Genomic DNA, 21,597 nt, shown 5'->3' with positions numbered 1-21,597 from the left:
GACTGAATCGTCCAAAAGCCCCGCTGGTTCTTTTTTGCCTGGCGCTGGAATGCACCAAAGACACCGGGTTTCGGCACCATCTATGAAGTATTTTTCCTTCCAGGGGTCCGTGGATTATAACCTTATTTTCCTATAGCATGAAGTGAGTCGCGATATCCAGGCAAAGTCCTTCTTTTATTCAATCAAGGCATATCCCATAGTTACATCAAGTTACACGCATCAAGTCATCAAGCATCAATTCCATACAGCATTCAGGCCAAGCCTGTCCTCTCCGTTCTCCCACTCCAACCAACCAACCTCTCAACTCTTCTGTGTCCCATCTCTTTATACAAATATGTGGGTGTCACCTTTGTCCCTGTGTGTGTGTGTGTGTGTGTGTGTGTGTGTGTGTGTGTGTGTGTGTGTGTGTGTGTGTAAGGAAGTCAAAGGACCCCCACCTGTGACAGGCACTATAATAAAATGCATAGAGTCAAACTGTTAACCTCCTGTAAAGCATCCTGAGTAATAAAAGATGTTGAAACAGACCCCAAAGATAGCCTAGGTATGTTTACAGCTGCCGTAAACCACGACCTGTGGTCACAGACCCTACCTACAGATAGCCTTTAGTTCTAGTGGGTCACTTTGGTGAGACACTGGAGTGAGATCAGACTTGCAGAAGTTAAAGTTATATGTACAATTGTGACTAACCATGTCGTTATGCATATGTTATGATTCATAATACACCACACAGGTAAACAAATCCAAGGGGGCAGGCAGAATATCAGAGTCCAAAAACAGGCAGGAGGTCAATATCCAAACTAGGAAATAATCTAGGAACACTAGGAAAACACTAGGAAAATACTTAGAACAGGAATACACACATGTAACAATGGTTATCTTCTAGCAAGGAATGAGGCAGAATGAGTCCAGTTTTGTAGGTGGTGGCTTGATTGCGGAAGTAGGCACAGGTGTGTAATGAGAAGGGAACTGTTGGGCTGATGAGGCAGTGGGAGACAGGTGTATGTGTCTTCAGTGTGGTGGAATAGAATGTGGGAGTGGCCAGCATGAAGACACGGTCTGTGGAGAGACAGACCTTGACATATAGCATAGTATAGTATATATGTATAGTTTATATGTATAGTTTCACTATATAGATATTCCACTGTTATGTTCCTAGCTTGTCTCATGTTTCATGATAAATGCTTTTTTATGTGATGTATTCCCATGCTTTTTTGTTCTTGCTTAATGTAAATCGCTCTGGATTAAGAGCGTCTGCTAAATGCCTAAATTGTTAAATTGTTAAATTGACACCATTTATTTCATTCGGATTAGCAGGGAAACTTTCGGTGGAGCTAAACATTATTATTTTTATTTTTTTTGAGGGGCCCCTGGTGCCCTGTACATCTGGCACACCACTTCATTCCGGGTCCAAAATCATAACCTATAATACGACTCATAACACAACCCAAATTAATAAAATAATTAAGGAATTTAAAACAAAAATGTCCATCTTCAGTATGGTAAAAAAAAGAAAGAAATTCCGAGACGACACACATCGGGGATTTTAAACGACAAAAGAAAGAAAGAAAGAACAACAATCAGATAAAACAAAAACATATTGCTATACACTTTGAGGGAACCAGAGCAGATTTACAGCACTACAATCTTCCATCAGCTGCCATTGACTCTGTATACGTGCTACAATAGCAGTGTTGAGACATTTGCATTTTCGATGGATGTTGTTGCATCCTGTTGAGGAATCCCCTTACTTTGCCAGGGTTTGTCTGTCCCAAAATTCTAGGCTGGCCCAATTATTTCAATGCACGTTAACTCTGGCTCAACCAATAACATACTGAGTACATTTCCATACTTTCCATATATTTTTTAACGATTACACTTAGTTTAAATCACTCCCACGTACTCCCAGATGATTGATTGAGCTGCTACTGATTGAGCTCTTATTGATTGATTGATTGATTTCACAGTATGTAGAATGAGTACGGTATACATTTCAAACGAAAGCACAAGTCAATACAGACAATTATGTAGACTTGTTTACATCAGGGTCCTCCATTTTTAATTCATCAGAGCCAGTGTCGATCCCTTCTGCAAATGTTGCATAATATGCACTCAGACTGTTCTCGTATTCATTTATCTGCTTCTCTAAGAATTTCATTAAGCAACCCTACCCCGGGGATTGGCAGAATGGCCCATTCCCACCACTTTCTTTCTTTCTTCTGTTTATCCAATTCTGCAGTCGTTCTTTTCCCTGAGAACCTTCATCTCTGCTTCCATCCGACGTTTCTCCGCTTTTCGATCCGCTTCCGCTTCCTGAAAACTCTGAAATAAAACAGACACATTAGACAACACCATGAGACCATAAAACAGCTTCTACACTTGGCACACAATATTAATTTCTGATCAATTATTGGTGAACTATATCTTGGTGTTGGACCAGACGACATGCAAAGCACAGTATTTCAGTTTAAAAAAGAAGAAAATACAGTATATATATATATATATATATATATATATATATATATATATATATATACACACAGTATACATTTTGGTATTTAGCAGACACTCTTATCATCACAACTAAAATAATAAGCAACGTATCCATACATCAAATGTATGTGATTGCTCTGTACAGAAAGGTTTTTGAATGAGATTTCAATCCTTATGTATCTTCTTCAGGTTTAAAAAAGAAACAAAATGAAACAGATCCAAAAGAACAACAGGCCTTTAACGCCATTCATATCATCACTTACAGCCTGCAGCCTATCATGCCTGTCTTGGGCGTCATGGTGGTCTTTTGCCCTCTGCTCAGTGAGAACCTTCATCTCTGCTTCCAGCCGACGTTTCTCCTTTTTCTCCGCTTTATCCTCTTCTTTCTTGGAATCCTGAAATAAAACACATTAGACGACACCATAAGATATGTATATTAGGGATGCACCAATATGGAAATTATTGGCCGATATACCTTTGTTTAAAATAACAATTTAGCCAATAGCCGATACTGATAAATGTTTATTTCGTTTGATAACCAACACACCAACATAGAATCTACAGCTTGGTAGGCTGCAGATAACCAAAACACCAACATAGAATCGACAGCTTGGTAGACTACAGATAACCAACACACCAACATAGAATCTATAGCTTGGTAGGCTGCAGATAACCAACCCACCAACATAGAATCTAAAGCTTGGTTAGCTGCAGATAACCAACACACCAACATAGAATCTATTATACAGCTTGGTAGGCTGCAGATAACCAACACACCAACATAGAATCTATTATACAGCTTGGTAGGCTGCAGATAACCAACACACCAACATAGAATCTATTATACAGCTTGGTAGGCTGCAGATAACCAACACACCAACATAGAATCTATTATACAGCTTGGTAGGCTGCAGATAACCAACACACCAACATATAATCTATTATACAGCTTGGTAGGCTGCAGATAACCAACACACCAACAGTTTCTGCATCTGTTCCTTCAGCCGATCTTGATCCGCTTCCGCTTTGTCCGCTTGTTGCTGCAAACTCAGACACATTAGACAACACCATGAGACCATAAAACAGCTTCTACACTTGGCACACAATATTAATTTCTGATCAATTATTGGTGAACTATATCTTGGTGTCGGGCCAGACGACATGCAAAGCACAGTATTTCAGTTTAAAAAAGAAGAAAATACAGTATATATATATATATATATACACACACACAGTATACATTTTGGTATTTAGCAGACACTCTTATCAACACAACATAATAATAAGCAGCGTATCCATACATCATATGTATGTGATTGCTCTGTACAGAAAGGTTTTTGAATGAGATTTCAATCCTTATGTATCTTCTTCAGGTTTAAAAAAGAAACAAAATGAAACAGATCCAAAAGAACAACAGGCCTTTAACGCCATTCATATCATCACTTACAGCCATCAGCCTATCATGCCTGTCTTGGGCGTCATGGTGGTCTTGTGCCATCTGCTCAGTGAGCCTGTTGATATGTGCCTCTTGTGTGGCTCTCTCTCTCACTGCCTCGTTCCATTTCGCTTCCTCCGCTGTAGGAAACCAATAAGACAGAACCATTAAAAAAAAAACACTGTCAGCATCCTACAAAGTCAGGATTGTACCTCTATGTCCCATCAGTCCTGCGTTTCCTCAACCATCACGATAACCACACTCCTCACCCTAACTTCCACTGCTGGGCGATAAATTGAATTTTTAAGATCATGATTTAGATTTTTTAGATTCCCACCACTCCCCTTTAATCCTCTGTTCATCCAATTGTCTCTGTAGCACGAGAGCCTGCTTCTGTTCTTCCAGACGAAGTTTCTCCCTTTTATCCGCTTTATCCGCTTGTTCCTTGAAATCCTGAAATAAAACAGACAAATTAGACGATACCATAAGATATAAAAACACCTTCTACACTTTGCACACAATATTCATTTCTGATCAATTCTGGTGTCGGACCAGACGACATGCAAAGTACAGTATTTCAGTTTAAAAAGGAAGAATATACAGGTATATATATATATATATATATATATATATATAGGGATTAGGGATGCACCGATATGGAAATTATTGGCCGATACCGATGTTTAAAATTTAGCCGATAGCCAATACTGATATATGTTTATTTAGTTTGTTGTTTTCATTTCCCCCTTTTGTGAATAAATCTTCAATACAAATACATCTTCAATACAAGAAAGAAATGTTCAGAATCTAGGCCTACAGCTTGGTAGATTGCAGATAACCAACACACCAACATAGCCAATGCAAAATGTACGTGTCAACAACAGATAAACATGAGCTACTGCCATCGATTAATGTCAGTTTTATTTGCAGATACCGATATTACCCGATAACAGCAATATCGGCCGATACCGATTATGTGGCCTATACATCGGTGCATGCTAAAAAAAAGTAAAAGTAAAAATTATAATATATACACGTCAAATGTATGTGATTGTATGTGATTGCTCTGTACAGAAAGGTTTTCAGGTTTAAAAACGACAGGCCAATATCATCACTTACAGCCATCATCTTATTGTGCCTGTCGTCGGCATCTTTCTTGTCTTTTGCCATCTTGGCATTGAGCTGTTTGATATGCTCCTCTTGGGTTCTCTTCTGCTGAGCCATCTCCACCTCCAGTGCGTTCTGATTCAGCTCCATGGCCTGTCTCTCTCTCTCTGCCTTCTCCCATTTCACTTTCTCCGCTGTAGGAAACCAATAAAACAGAACCATTCTACAGAAAAACAGTCACCATCCTACAAAGTCGGGATTGTATGTCCCATGAGCCCAGTGTTTCCTCAACCATAACCATAACCACACTCCTAAACCCAACCACAAAACTAACTGTAACCCCCAGAACTGGACGATTAATTGCATTTTTAACTCTTAAAAATCACACCCATGTGTGTCACGTTTTCTACTATACCTTCTTCTCTCCGCTGTGCCTCAGAGAGGCCTTTATCTGCTGCCAGTATGGCCTTGCCGACGACTGCCTTCTTATCTAGGTATGTCTTCAGCACCTCCACAGCCTGGTCGCGCGTGCACGCACACACACACACACACACACACACACACACACACACACACACACACACACACACACACACACACACACACACACACACACACACACACCTCATCAGTATATGGTCATTCTCTGACTCGGATCAGAAGTTGGCAGGAATCTGAATCAGACTCACCTTGACTCCTTTGCCTTCTGCACGTCTGTATGTATCAGTCATCTCCTTGAGGTCCTGGCAGAACCTCTTGTATCCTCCAAGAACTGAGTAGAGACCAGCTCCCAGGTTGAACTCCAGAGGATCAAAGACTCCTTTGATGATTTGTTCACATGCCTTCATGGACTCGTTGATGTTCTTCTCACAGATCTGATTGTATGCCCCCTTTAGTACAATCTAAAAACACAGTGGTAACAATAATGAACATGGTTTTACTAGTCATGGGGTGCACTGGTCGGGGGTGCGACAACGCAGCGTTCCACTTTTTCTTTTTGCAGGATCACGCTCATACACAATCGCATGGCGTGCACTTACGTGCCCGGCCCGCAACCACGCATTCCCATACTATCACACACTGCTGTTGTAGCGTAGCACGCTTGGTCTCACCAAAACACTGTGAAATAACACGGCATGGCAATTCCATAGCCTACATACACTAGTAGAAAACCCCCAAATCCGTACCTACTTCACTGAAATCCTCCCAATAGACAACGACAGAGGGGCACCGTCTCTACCGAACTGGAGGGGCGTCGTCTCTACCAAACTTTAGCCACAAGAGACAGAGAAAGCGCATTAAAGGCCTGGTACAATGAAAACATTTGCCTTTTTATTTTGACGTTTCACTCTGAAACAGAAAGCTGTCTGTTTTTGAACGTCGCATCCCTCCAGGCTATGGGACGTAGCTCTGCTACATGCATGCGCGCGTGCACGCACATGCAGAATGTCACAGACTGAGACAGGCAGCAACGCTCAAGGCTTATTTCTACCCTTTAATGTTTACTTTTCAGATACATATTTTAGCGTGCTGCTGAAGTTTAAAACGAGTAATACACTGTCCCGATGTCATCTTGAATGGGATTAAAAAAACAGAGTAGTTCTGTAATCATCAGCAGCTGTGTTTGGATGGACGTGCAGAAATGGTAATAATACAAGTGAATGAAATCAAGATTCATTAATATGCATGTGAGCCGCTACATGTCATCACACAGCACATTTCCGTTTAAAGGTAGTAATTAAAGGACCAAGCAGTCCTGAAAGGACTTGGTCCTTTATTGTTTTTGTCGTTTCTTTTCTTCTTCCGCCAAAAAATTAATTGACATGGGAAAGTATAGTACGTTCTTTTTTGGGGGTTTTCTAGGCATGAATGTATGGAATTGCCAATCCGCTATTACACCGCGTTTGGGTGAGATCGGGCTCAGCAGATTATTTGTTGGTAGAGTAGGAAAACAACAGCCACCAGTAGGCACTTAATTCACACCCCATCAGATGCACAACAGCACAAGCCAACAGTAGGCACTTCACACCCCATCAGATGCACAAGCCAACAGTAGACACTTCACACCCCATCAAATGCACACGCCACCAGTAGGCACTTCACACCCCATCAGATGCACAAGCCAACAGTAGACACTTCACACCCCATCAGATGCACACGCTACCAGTAGGCACCACACCCCATCAGATGCACAAGCCAACACTTCACACCCCATCAGATGCACACGCCACCAGTAGGCACTTCACACCCCATCAGATGCAATATACAATATACAGTATAGCCCTTTATCTTTACTGCAGTGCAGCCCATTATTAAATACAAGTGGACATCCATGAATACAAGTGGACATCCCACAGTGAAAAGACAAGAGACAGGAACTATGTATATCGAGATAAAAGGGAAATGAGTTAAACAACAACTGTATTAAACAAGGGACTTAAAAGCACAATCATTTTGACAAAGTTTTAGAGGATTTATGTGTTGCATAAGGTGACCAAAACACACAATATGAAAATAATGGATGATGATTCCCAACACATACCAGAAGCTTCTTCTGATATTCTTGCTTGTCGTCTCTGAAAGAACGTTTCATGAAGAGTACCAGGGCGTCTTTCTCACTGGATGCATGGATAGCAGACAGCTCCTCCAATGTGTTGGTGGGGAAGCGTACTGACTCCATCCCCTGTACATAGAGGACCCGGGCCTGCTCAACAGCTTTGGCATTCTCAACCTCAGCCAGAGCCACCACAGCATTTTCCAGACAGGGAACCTCTCCACTACGGATGGCTTTCACGTATGTCTCTGCCAGCTGACCAAGCACTGTGGAAGGTAGATCCATTCAGCAAGTGTGTTACAACTACTACTACTACTACAAAAAAAAACGATTTAAAAAAAAATAGCAGATCTACAAGCTCGTAGCGTGGCACTCAGTGCTGCGCTATGAGCTTGTAGATATGCTTGTAGAGCTTATAGAACTGATAACATAATGCTTAAAACACCAAAAGGGGTTCCCGTCCAGAAAGGGTTCCCACTTACATCTGCCGGTGACCTTTATGCCATCCCCGACATACTTGGTGTCAGACTTGGTGTAGATGTGGTCAGTGAACTTTTTGGTCTGTTCAACGAACTCTGGCTCCAGGTCAGCGTCAGTCGCTTCCTCCATTCGTTGCATTATCTTAACCTTGGCCGGTCTCTCAAACACAAAACAATGGCGAGACAAGAAGAATTTACGAAGGCAGGCACGGGGTTCGTTGTAGTGCTGATTCCCTTCACCTTTGACAAAATGAAACACACACAGAACACAATACCTTTTTGTGTAAAGACCTTATTTTTTATATCATTTTTATCCCACGATTTTGTAACCCATTTTTCACCCCTGTGTCAATTATCTAATGTGATCCTGGGCTATACACACCCTCCACCAACCTAGTCCCCATATATGGGGGACATGGGGAGAGCAACAGACTTGAACTCATGCTTCCTTCATGCCTGAGTTGGTCCTTTACACCTGACAGGGGGGAGTTTCCCTGGTTGGACGTAGCGCGTGGAAGGAACACGTTATTCCAACCAGTTCCTTTCTCCATCAGGCGCCCCGGCTGGCCAGGGGGAGGCAGTTTAGAGACCAGGATTACTGCATGTTTTTTGTGAGGGTACCTACCCGGGGACACGGGGAGAACATGCAAACTCCACACAGAAAGGCCATTTCGCCATGATGATGCCTAGTTTAAATGATTGAAATCTCAATCATATTCAAATCATTTTCAGCAGATCATGAAACCTTGTATCTCCTTGAGGCCGTCTTCCAGGTACTCGTCTTCTGTACAGGGTTTCTCATCAATCTCCAGAAGGAGTGAAAAATCTCGCACAGTCCACACAAAGGAGGGAAGGTAACGCACAATCGTACGATCATCATCCTTCTCATTGGACTTAATTTTGATATTCTTTGTCAGTTCTGTCACATAGCTGTAAGGGGGTGATGTTAAGGATGACAAAATAACACTGGGTTTGTAAAACTTTTTGCAGAAGGGTAGATTGAGCAGGGAAAGACAGAAATGCCTACATGAGATGCATTTATTTAGTATCAAATACTGAATAAATGTTTGTTAAGAGGAAAACTGTCCCTGAAACACTGTTTGGAGCCAGAAATAATCGTATTGCTGTGCCCCTTCCGGGGAATGCCCATAAGACCGAAATCCCGTTAGCCTGACATATGTGGCCACTGGCCGGTTAAGACTGAGGGTAGGGTTAGCGACCTACATGGCCGGTTAAGACTGAGGTTAGGGTTAGCGACCTACATGGCCGGTTAGGACTGAGGTTAGGGTTAGTGACCTACGTGGCCGGTTAAGACTGAAGTTAGGGTTGATGACCTACATGGCCGGTTAAGACTGAGGTTAGGGTTAGTGACCTACGTGGCCGGTTAAGACTGAGGTTAGGGTTAGCGACCTACGTGGCCGGTTAAGACTGAGGTTAGGGTTAGCGACCTACATGGCCGGTGAAGACTGAGGTTAGGGTTAGCGACCTACATGGCCGGTTAAGACTGAGGTTAGGGTTAGCGACCTACATGGCCGGTTAAGACTGAGGTTAGGGTTAGTGACCTACATGGCCGGTTAAGACTGAGGTTAGGGTTAGCGGCCTACATGGCCGGTGAAGACTGAGGTTAGGGTTAGCGACCTACATGGCCGGTGAAGACTGAGGTTAGGGTTAGTGACCTACGTGGCCGGTTAAGACTGAAGTTAGGGTTAATGACCTACATGGACGGTTAAGACTGAGGTTAGGGTTAGTGACCTACATGGCCGGTGAAGACTGAGGTTAGGGTTAGCGACCTACATGGCCGGTTAAGACTGAGGTTAGGGTTAGTGACCTACATGGCCGGTTAAGACTGAGGTTAGGGTTAGTGACCTACGTGGCCGGTTAAGACTGAAGTTAGGGTTAATGACCTACATGGCCGGTTAAGACTGAGGTTAGGGTTAGCGACCTACATGGCCGGTGAAGACTGAGGTTAGGGTTAGCGACCTACATGGCTGGTTAAGACTGATGTTAGGGTTAGCGACCTACATGGCCGGTTAAGACTGAGGTTAGGGTTAGTGACCTACATGGCCGGTTAAGACTGAGGTTAGGGTTAGTGACCTACGTGGCCGGTTAAGACTGAGGTTAGGGTTAGCGACCTACGCAGGCCAGGTGGCAGGAGAGAACGGTGTAGAGGTCATTTGTACAAGTAGAGGGGGCAACCATACATTTGCATACCTATGGGCACTCGGCGCCTGTCTGTCTGTTAGAGTTCTCAATCTCTGCCTGAACCCCACCCTAACCTGGCCCGGCGGAGCCTCGGGTTCTGTGATTTTCCGTGATTTTATATTAATTTTATTATAATAAAAATAACAATTCTGTTGTTTGTGTAATGCAGGGGTGGGCAACTGGCGGCCCGGGGGCCACATGTGGCCCCCACCATGGCCCTCAGGTTAATGTCAGAATACTGATATAATATTGGTTTCAGCTGTTACAATTCCACAACATGAAAACATGACCCGCTTGAATTACTTCAGTCTAAATGAGTAGTTCATTGCTCAACACAAGTATAATTAAAGGCATTTGAAATGACATAAATTTTTTAAAGTTAATTCCAAATTCCAAAAATAGCAAAAAAATAATTCAAGATTTCAATTAAAATAGCAAAAATAGCTGATCTACAAGCTCTGCGACGCATTTTGAGCTTGTAGAACGGCTATTTTTGCTACGACAGTAATATATGGAATGGTGGAAATGGAACATTAATGTGAGTTACATAAATTATTTATTAGTCAGTTCTCTCACACACAATTGAACCACGGCCCGGGCCTCGGGCCGACCCAGTTAGGGTAGGGTAGTGCCGGGCCTTCATTTTCAGGCCAGATGAGAACTCTACTGTCTGTGCGCAGCGGTGCGTTCTGTGCTACTGTAAGTGACATGCGCCCTTTGAAAAACAATCTTGACAAGGGGGTCATGGTGGTCAGTTTAAGGGGTCAATTACCCATTTTGACCCCGTGGCGCTGGGCCTGGCCCTACGTGGCTGGTTAAGACTGAGGTTAGGGTTTAGGATAGTGTTAGTAATCGGTCGGACTAACGGGAGGTTGGAACAACCAACCTCTAACCATGAGGGTGGTTCATTTTGTTTCAAAAGGTTTATCTGCATTTTTAATGGAGATTAAAGAATGTTTAAGCATTGCCAGTGCTTTCCCAAATCAATATACTTGAGCTTGTCCAAATATAATTGGACTGGAAAATACTATAAAGTAAACAAATGAACAAGTGAAAATATAGGACAATAGTCATAGATATTGGCAAAAGAGGGAATAATGAGGATTATGAAGGATACTGAAGGTTCTCCATGGATTTATTGTCAATGGTTCCCATGCTGTTGTAGACCAGGGTGCTGCTGAGCAGAACTGCCATGGCAAAGATCCAGTTGTCATTCTTCGTATCTCCCTGAAACCACAATAAATTGTTTGGACGTCATTGTTTATGTAGTATTAGAATAAGTGTGGTGGGGTGAATGCAACCTCACTAACCCCCAGGTTCTTACGTAAATGATTAAAGGACCACTTCACCACTTTTCAACCTATCTTCATATAATAGGTCCTCACTAATAATCATGATAAAATGGCACCATTTTATTCTACTCTGTCTGCGTCTCATAGGAGGGCTGTAGGCAGTTCAGAAACCCGTTCACCAGCCATATTATCGTGATAATAAAAATCTAAACATTTTTGTAAGAAAATATTGTTTAAAAAAAAATCTGCCTAACGATGATGTCACTGGTGGACGGGTTTCTGAACTGCCAAAATTGTGCCATTTTTATCATGATTATTAGTGAGGACCTATATGAAGATAGGTTGAAAAGTGGTGAAGTGGTCCTTTAAATTGCAACGAAAGTGATTTGAACGCCTATATCTAAATCCCGGAGCGGTTGTGCAAAGACCCGCCCGGCAGCACTGTTTAATGCAATTTATTTGTGTTTGTTATACATTATTTTTGTTGAATTACTCATGACAAAGTTGTAAAAGTCAACAGTATAGCAGCACGCTAGCAGACAATACACTAGTTCTGTCTTTCAATCATTTGATAATTATTAAAGGAACAAGCAGTCCTGAAAGGACTTGGTCCTTTTTTGGAATTGCTATTTCTTTTCTTCAGCCAAAAATAGCAGTTCTGGCTGAACCGTGCAGTCGGTTTTCGCGAAATTTGGAGATATGGTAGAGGGCCATGCCAAACGGTGAGGATGCGAAGCCCACAACCATTGGCCAAAGGGTGGCGCTATATTGAAAATGCAAACTTTGACCAGGCACACACAATTAAAACTGACCCTGTCACAATTACATGGTCTTTTTTTTCACACGTTCAGTCTTCCATGTTTCTATTTCTTATTGTGCATATTATTCTTATTCCCTTCCTGCTTGGTCCTGCCTTATCGCTGCTTGCAGCGATTCTTTTCTAGTTATCATTATTGTTGTTGTTGTTGTTGTTGTTGTTTTGTTGTTGTTGTTATTATTATTATTATTATTATATTTTCACAATCTGATACAGATATGCCGGCTACTTTCTAATGTTTTGATAATTTGCACGACAGATCTATGCATGCAGTGCATTAAACAGTGCTGCCGGGCGGGTCTTTGCGCAACCGCTCCGGCATTGGAAAATAAGCGATTTGAATAAGAAATAAAATGGTGTCTCACCTTCTTAACATCTCCCAGTCCCTCCGTGTCCAGCAGCACCAGAGTGTGGTCAGTCTTTCTGGGGTGAGGTACACACCACATCCAGATGCCCTTTGTCTTGGATTGGATGGTGGATCCCAGAGGGAATCCTTGACGATGAAATATGGGACAATAACAAACAAATTATAGCTGCAAGCAGCGAACCAGGACCGAGCCAAGCAATAAGAAAAACCACACCTGTGTGAACTGAGCAATTCCATTTCGGGTTTATGATCCGTTCAGGAGCGGATGGTAACTTTCGTCATGTTGTAGTAAATGATTTGTAGTCGCGGCACACTGCCAGACTGGATTACCGGCCACGGTGCCTGGACCGCTGAGCCACGGCCCAGGCCGATTTGTAGTCATCTGGCAGGAAAATACAAGGCGGAATCAGTACTACGAATAGGTACTTCTTATTCCGCCTTGTGGTTTCCTGCCTGTGATGACTACAAACCAGTGACTACAAACATGACGTAAATTACCACCCGCTCCAGACCGGTACACACAGCGATTTTGGAACACATACCAGGCTTTCCACCTGACGCGAGCTTACGGTATTGCAGCTGTTCGTACCCCAAACAGACCCCAAACAGACCTGCGTATTATGCGTATTGCATATAGTCTTTTCCTCATTGCTGCATTCCTTGGCCCATCTTATCGCTGCTTGCAGCTATATCATTTTGTACAAATGTTTTCACGTACAAAGTCACGGATGTGTTCCGCATGAGTCAAGGCACATGTGTAAACAAGTTCCATGGCTTTTGGCTAAACGAGGCATGAGTTATGCCTGTTCAATGTACTTATTTTTATTTTACAATTTTTCACGTACAAACTTCTCTTTAACTGGAATTTCAGATAATGTGTGTGTTGTGTGTAGAACAACACTACACACTACAACACAAATTGCTCAAAAATCTAGGCAGAAGATCAGCATTTTTCAGACTGCTCAACATGGCGGAAAATCTGAGGGCGGAGCTTACTGGTCAAACTGACAGATCCCCATGTTCCCCATGAGTTAAGGCACATGTGTAAACAACTGCCATGGCTTTTGACCAAACGAAGCATAAGTTATGCCTGTTCAAAGGTTTCATGTAGTGCCCCCCTTTGGCCAATTGGAGTAAGACTGGTTTCTGGTTATTTGGCGCTATTTGAAGAGGCTAGAGACATTCTTCTAAACTGGTGAGATTGTTTGTCTTTACAGTGACATTAGCGTTTTCTCTCAGTCAGTTGATTCTTCACATCCATATGAGTGAAACGGCCGGGATGATTTTTTTCTTTTTCAAACGCAGTTCTTATATGAGGCGATCTAAGATCCCCCTATGGGGATTATAATACAAATAAAATACACTTCTTATATGAGATGATCTAAGATCCCCCTATGGGGAAAAAAGTACACAAACCCTGAGGACAGTGCCCTCTGCCGATATTGACGTCAGACTTCGGTGCTCTATTGATACCGAGTCTTAAAGGGAAATACCAAATTGATGTAATTCTAGCTTTTATCTAGTGATAATGATCTCAAGTAGGATTTTCTATTTTGTGGACTTTGGAACACGTACTGTGAGTTTGTTGTGTGTATGCCTTATAATGAAATTAGTGTATACCTTATAATGAAAATGCTCACCTTTGTTTGCCCCAGCCAGCTTGTTCATGAGGTAGGACTTTCCGGTTCGGTACATGCCCACTACTGACACCACAACCACTTTCTGCTCGATCTGCTGTAAAATATACAGGGCACTGGGAACCATACAGAGTCTCCCTTTACTGTCACTCTCTATCAGACATACTGGCTCCTTCATGCTGTGGGCTGCCATGGCGGTCACTGCTAGTGGAGAAAACACAAACAACACAAAGGGACATGAGGACAATATGTACAATGCTACCTAAATCAATTATTATGGTATTTGCCCAATACGGTGGAGCCTGCAGAACCATTGCGGCTCAAAATGAAGTGTCTGGTGCTGGGAGTCTGGTGCAACGCACAGGTCCTAGCTGTACTCCTGGTGAGTGCAGGAATGGACCTGGTGAGACGTAGGAGGGGCCCGGACAGGAATCAACCCACAGAGCCTAGTCCCTCCACATGCCAGAATAGTACCTCTCAGTCCCGGCATAGTAGTTCCGGAGTGGTTCCAACGGATTGTGTGGCCCTGGTCTTTCCCTATGGGTCTGATCGAGGGTAGCTACTGGGACGTAAGTCGGGACTTGATCACCCCGGCTGGGTCACCCGAGTGAGGGGTATGATGTTTTTGCGAGGCCCGAAACCCTGAGGACCTTGTGATACATCACTGAGGATACGTCCCAGTTGCATCCATGCAATGTATTTGCAATGCAAATCCACGGGTTCATGTACTTTTTTTTTGCATTGTAATCCCCATATAGGGGGATTTTAGACCGCCTCATATAAGAACTGTGTTTGAACAATAAACATGTCACCCCGGCTGCTTCACTCATGAAGAATCAACTGACTGAGAGAAAACGCTATTGTTACTGCTACTGAATTAGTTAAATTTTCTCTAGAAACAGACTATGTGACTGACTGTCCCAAACGACACTTCCTGCGACGCGTTGCGACTCGCAAGCTTGTAGATCTGCTACTTTCAGCATGCAACCAAGTGTAAAATGACTTATACTGGATCTCTTGTCCACTAGTCCCTTCCTAACATTTTAGTCTAGTTTTTATTTGTTGACGAAATTGTAAGTATATTGCTCTCTCTCTCGCCCTGACGTCTCTCTCGCTCACTCGCTGCCTTGCTCCCTCTCCCACGATGTTGTTATAGAAATGCGTAAACAGACAAAATAGAACATCATATCTACATTACTATAATGCTCGCAGCCTGGGGAGTTTTCACTTTCGTTTATAGTCAGCGTGGTTAATAATTGCCATATTTAGTATGCTCTGCAGTACAAAGTCAGCCATACCACCATAACAGAGCCATCATAGAGTAAGACAGAACTTTACGCAAACTCCGTTCACTTCATGGGGCCAGTCCAATGGCGGCTCTTCTATATAGACTTCTATTGGTTTGTCCCATTTGAAGGCTTCAATTATAGGGACAACCGGAGTACATGAACCCAGTGACCGGGCTGTTTTCTGCCCCCGCAATATCGCAACTCTTCTATTAGATGGCTCTGGAGTCTGCACCATACCATCCATTTTAAAACAATGTTGAGACGCCAGAGGGGTTTCATAACAACATTATAGGCAATATTTATAGGCCTATATGGTCGAATATGACAACTATATAACTAATAACTTAAGTATAAGTTGCTAACACCCCCCCCCCCCCCCCCCCCCCCCCCACACACACACACACACACTTGTCCCACACAAGAGATACTTTTGTCCCTCAAATGAACAGTTTGGACCCTACCCTGGCACGCCTCCAGTGGTTACCAGTGGTCCTTGAGGGGGGGTTCCAGGAGGTGGTCCCTAGCTAAATCAAATGATGGAGAGTTGGTAACCAAATGGACCCTTATAGATCTTTAACTCTTGAGAGCATAAAATTAAACCAAATGGTTTTATTTTACGCTCCCAGGAGGTAAATTATTGTTAAACATAGACTGCATTACTTCATAAGAAGTCTACACAATTAGAGAATGTAGAAGAATTGTTATTTTGATCAACATTTGCCAAAAGCATGGAGTTGTAGACAAAATATTATCCAACGACAGCAAATTAGTTTTTGGTCTGAGAAGCTAAATGTCATCAAATGGTGGTCCGTGGCTCAAATGGCAAATAAATAATAGACCTTGAAATGAAAATGGTTGAAAACCCCTGAATTAAGGTAATACTAGTCCTGTGCAAATGTAGGGCTAAATACACTTTCTGCCATATAAGGCCTACATGTAACTAAAAGACAAGTGGTCTCAGTGTCTATAGAAAAAAGGCATGAGATCCGGGCACACAAAATAGTTAAAAAGGAGGAAAACTTTATTAAACCAACATGTTTCGACCTAGACCGGTCTTCATCAGGGCTGACGGTCTCAGTGTCTTACCTGCTGCAGTGTTGAAGTCCTGATGTAGGTCTGGAGAGACAGAGGAAGTTTAAAGAAGTTTAATCACCAATAAGGACCGCAGCTCACTGCTTGTCCTTTTATACAGTAGCTTACAGTCTGCAATGCCTTCAGTAGGTGGAGCCAGAGAGACATATCTCTGCTGTTCACAAGAAGTCAGACCATTTCTTGTAAATACTTATGTGGGTGGATCAGTGGTTCACAAAGTGGGGTCCATGGACCCCAGGGGGTCCTTGAGTGGGCACCAGGGGGTCCCCATGCAAAATAAGTTAATATAGCATCTAAATCAGTTTAACCACTCCAACGATATTTAGCCGATCTACAAGATCACAACGCATTACACAACATGTTGTTGAGAGCTTATCAGCTTTTTAAGGACCACTTCACCACTTTTCAACCTCTCTTCATATTACTGGTCCTTAGGCTACTAATGATCATGATAAAATAGCAAAAACAATTCTACTCAGTCTGTGTCTCATAGGAGGGCTGTGGGCAGTTCAGGAAACCGTCCACCAGTGACATCCGCGGTGGGGAATCCAAGCCAATAGAAACTGCAGGCTTTCTATATGGCTGGTAATTCATACAGTTTAAGTTAAAATATTCTGAACTATCCCTTTAACAATATAAGATGCTGGCGATGTTTTTTGTATTTAGCATATGAGCTGACTGCCGCGAATCGGCACGTGCGTGCGTGCGTGCTGAAAAGTAATACACTTGGCTTTCCCACAGAGTAGACGCCCGTCGGCGTTCCACTGATAGAATTGTAAAACTATAGGCCGTTCGACTGATAGAATTGTAAAACGCGGCCGTTCAATTGATAGAATTGTAAAACGTGGCTTTTTAATTGATAGAATTTTAAAACGCAGCCGTTTAATTGATAGAATTGTAAAACGCAGGTTCGATTGATAGAATTGTAAAACGCAGCCGTTTAATTGATAGAATTGTAAAACTAGGCCGTTCGACTGATAGAATTATAAAACGCGGCCGTTCCACTGATAGAATTGTAAAACGCATGCAGGCGTTTAATTGAAGAATTGTAAAATGCAGCCGTTTAATTGATAGAATTGTAAAACGTGGCTGTTTAATTGATAGAATTTTAAAACGCAGCCGTTTAATTGACAGAATTGTAAAACGCGGCCGTTCCACTGATAGAATTGTAAAATGTAGTGCTGTCGCCTCACAGCTAGAAGGTCCTGGATTCGATTTCCATTGGGGACGCGTTCCCTCCTCCGCGTCATCAGTGCCCATACCCGAGGTGGGGTTGGCGAAAGGGCCTTTCTGTGTGGTGTTTGCATGTTCTCCCCGTGTCCCCTAGGGTAGGTATACCCACAAAAATTATTTAAAAAAATTATAATAATCAGTGGCTGGTTGGGAGCTGAGGAGGACAGGTCTGCGCCGTGCTCTCTTCTGCTCCTCTCTTATAGCCTATAGAGAATGGCCAACATCATCAGCCACTCTGAATGGCTGTAGGACACAGGACTGCTCCCCACCAATCGCTGGCTGCCTGGAAGTGTCCCCTCCAATGGATGGCTGGCCACACCTATTCTGCATCCATTCACAGTCACACCCATACTCTCACGGTGTCATCTACATCTGCAGGGCCGGATTAACACCTCTGAGGGCCCCTGGGCACTGAAGCCTCGAAGGGCCCCCTTTCACATGCATGCATAAATCTTTTGGCTGTTTTGGGCCGTTTTGGGGCGGTTTTATGCCGTTATATTGGCCTATTCCTGGTCGCCTACCCCGCCCCAGAGTGACAGCCAGGCAGTAACAAACACATTATTTTTATTTGTCCCACATAGTAAGCAAATGGGTAAGAGAATTCGCAGTGTATTTCAGTGTTTTTACCTTTTTTTGTCGAGCCACCTGACACGCTATGCATGCAGAATGAAAACAAAGCAATGCTGGATGGAGGACGTACGTCTTTTATTACACCAGAATCACGGTCACCTCCCCACCTGACCTCACACAGCCCAGTGGGCCCACCCACCTTGAACAACAGCCAATCTAGCGCATTGTTGCTGCTTTACACACAATTGCACTTTTCAGCTGCCTTCTCACCAACAATAAAACACTAATCTTTTTAGACAATCTTTTTCTCCCTTCTGGCTCCAAAACTGTGGAATGCACTTCCCGTTGCAGTCAGAACTGCAGCATCACTCCCAATCTTCCGCCGTAGTCTGAAAACCCACCTTTTCAGACTCCATCATGGCCCATAGCATTTCTGTAGACTTAGAAATCATTTGATACAGACTTATAGCATGTTATGTAGACAGCACTATAATTGCATTGTATGTAGTCATAGCACATCATAGTACATATGTATAGCATAGTATAGTATATATGTATAGTTTATATGTATAGTTTCACTATATAGATATTCCACTGTTACGTTCCTAGCTTACGGTACAAAAATGTCCATCTTCAGTATGGTAAACAAAAAATAGAAAAAAAAGAAAGAAATTCCGAGACGACACACATCGGGGATTTTAAACGACAAACGAAAGAAAGAAAGAACAACAATCAGATAAAACAAAAACATATTGCTACACTTTGATAGCCTGGTTAATAAACCAGACCGAATCAGCCGTTGGCAAAAAAAAAATTGCCTGCCAGCGGATTAGGGTCTGGCGAGGCTCAGTAGCACGCCTCTTTCCTACAACCGAGAACAGGTCGGGCCAATCGGGACACGGTATGCAATATGGGCGGGCTTTGGTACAGTGACGTTCAATGCTTGAGACCTTTGACTGACAGTAGCTCTGACCAATTGCGTCAAAGAGAAAATGTTTGAACCCGCCCCCCGGGAAATGAAATCCAAGTGGAGCCAGCCCAGACTAATATACCGCGACAGTGTTGTGTGATATTAGTCTGGCTTATTAGCCAGGCTAACACTTTGAGGGAACCAGAGCAGATTTACAGCACTATAATCTTCCATCAGCTGCCATTGACTCTGTAGACGTGCTACAATAGCAGTGTTGAGACCCATTTGCATTTTCGATGTTGAGGAATCCCCTTACTTTGCCAGGGTTTGTCTGTCCCAAAATTCTAGGCTGGCCCAATTATTTCAATGCACGTTAACTCTGGCTCAACCAATAACATACTGAGTACATTTCCATACTTTCCATATATTTTTTAACGATTACACTTAGTTTAAATCACTCCCACGTACTCCCAGATGATTGATTGAGCTGCTACTGATTGAGCTCTTATTGATTGATTGATTGATTTCACAGTATGTAGAATGAGTACGGTATACATTTCAAACGAAAGCACAAGTCAATACAGACAATTATGTAGACTTGTTTACATCAGGGTCCTCCATTTTTAATTCATCAGAGCCAGTGTCGATCCCTTCTGCAAATGTTGCATAATATGCACTCAGACTGTTCTCGTATTCATTTATCTGCTTCTCTAAGAATTTCATTTAACAACCCTACCCCGGGGATTGGCAGAATGGCCCATTCCCACCACTTTCTTTCTTTCTTCTGTTCATCCAATTTTCTCTGTTCCTCGAGAACCTTCATCTGTGCTTCCAGCTGACGTTTCTCCTTTTTCTCCGCTTTATCCGCTTCTTTCTTGGAATCCTGAAATAAAACACATTAGACGACACCATAAGATATGTATATTAGGGATGCACCGATATGAAAATTATTGGCCGATATACCTTTGTTTAAAATAACAATTTAGCCAATAGCCGATACTGATAAATGTTTATTTCGTTTGATAACCAACATAGAAACTACAGCTTGGTAGGCTGCAGATAACCAACACACCAACATAGAATCGACAGCTTGGTAGACTACAGATAACCAACACACCAACATAGAATCTACAGCTTGGTAGGCTGCAGATAACCAACCAACCAACATAGAATCTACAGCTTGGTTAGCTGCAGATAACCAACACACCAACATAGAATCTATTATACAGCTTGGTAGGCTGCAGATAACCAACACACCAACATAGAATCTATTATACAGCTTGGTAGGCTGCAGATAACCAACACACCAACATAGAATCTATTATACAGCTTGGTAGGCTGCAGATAACCAACACACCAACATAGAATCTATTATACAGCTTGGTAGGCTGCAGATAACCAACACACCAACATAGAATATATTATACAGCTTGGTAGGCTGCAGATAACCAACACACCAACAGTTTCTGCATCTGTTCTTTCAGCTGATCTTTTTCCTCTCGATCCGCTTCCGCTTTGTCCGCTTGTTGCTGCAAACTCTGAAATAAAACAGACACATTAGACTACACCATGAGACCATAAAACAGCTTCTACACTTGGCACACAATATAAATTTCTGATCAATTATTGGTGAACTATATCTTGGTGTCGGACCAGACGACATGCAAAGCACAGTATTTCAGTTTAAAAAAGAAGAATATACAGTATATATATATATATATATACATACACACACAATATACATTTTGGTATTTAGCAGACACTCTTATCATCACAACATAATAATAAGCAACGTATCCATACATCAAATGTATGTGATTGCTCTGTACAGAAAGGTTTTTGAATGAGATTTCAATCCTTGTATCCCATGTATCTTCTTCAGGTTTAAAAAAGAAACAAAATGAAACAGATCCAAAAGAACAACAGGCCTTTAACACCATTCATATCATCACTTACAGCCATCAGCCTATCATGCCTGTCTTGGGCGTCATGTTGGTCTTGTGCCATCTGCTCAGTGAGCTCGTTGATATGGGCCCGCTGTATCTCCTCCATGGCCTGTCTCTGTCTCACTGCCTCGTTATATTTCGCTTCCTCCGCTGTAGGAAACCAGACAGAACCATTAA

General features: G+C 42.6%; 3 protein-coding genes across 3 annotated transcripts; all 3 read right to left on the bottom strand.

Moving 5' to 3' along the window:
- Positions 1 to 376: 376 nt before the first annotated feature.
- Positions 377 to 4,064, bottom strand: LOC306933976 (uncharacterized protein). The gene is made up of 4 exons (XM_079516365.1): positions 3,938 to 4,064; positions 3,468 to 3,530; positions 2,754 to 2,885; positions 377 to 2,319 (listed from the first exon to the last, which is right to left on the bottom strand). Exons 1-4 carry the CDS (start codon positions 3,986 to 3,988, stop codon positions 2,221 to 2,223), a joined length of 345 nt encoding a protein of 114 aa, XP_079372491.1. The 5' UTR covers positions 3,989 to 4,064; the 3' UTR covers positions 377 to 2,220.
- Positions 4,065 to 4,234: 170 nt separating this feature from the next.
- Positions 4,235 to 16,804, bottom strand: LOC306934273 (guanylate-binding protein 1-like; the record flags this gene model as incomplete). The annotated part of the gene is made up of 11 exons (XM_079516844.1): positions 16,756 to 16,804; positions 14,384 to 14,584; positions 12,742 to 12,869; positions 11,385 to 11,494; positions 8,811 to 8,995; positions 8,069 to 8,305; positions 7,575 to 7,852; positions 5,722 to 5,934; positions 5,448 to 5,550; positions 5,045 to 5,226; positions 4,235 to 4,378 (listed from the first exon to the last, which is right to left on the bottom strand). The coding sequence occupies exons 2-11, from the start codon at positions 14,571 to 14,573 to the stop codon at positions 4,235 to 4,237; spliced, it is 1,770 nt and encodes a 589-aa protein (XP_079372970.1). The 5' UTR covers positions 14,574 to 14,584; positions 16,756 to 16,804.
- A 2,657-nt stretch (positions 16,805 to 19,461) lies between these two features.
- Positions 19,462 to 21,559, bottom strand: LOC306933526 (uncharacterized protein). The gene is made up of 3 exons (XM_079515777.1): positions 21,431 to 21,559; positions 20,932 to 21,012; positions 19,462 to 20,357 (listed from the first exon to the last, which is right to left on the bottom strand). The coding sequence occupies exons 1-3, from the start codon at positions 21,524 to 21,526 to the stop codon at positions 20,169 to 20,171; spliced, it is 366 nt and encodes a 121-aa protein (XP_079371903.1). The 5' UTR covers positions 21,527 to 21,559; the 3' UTR covers positions 19,462 to 20,168.
- Between the last annotated feature and the right edge of the window lie 38 nt (positions 21,560 to 21,597).

The sequence above is a fragment of the Electrona antarctica genome (genome assembly GCF_951216825.1).
Source record: "Electrona antarctica genome assembly, chromosome: 12".
Taxonomy (NCBI): domain Eukaryota; kingdom Metazoa; phylum Chordata; class Actinopteri; order Myctophiformes; family Myctophidae; genus Electrona; species Electrona antarctica.
This window is presented reverse-complemented; position numbering and strand designations above follow the sequence as displayed.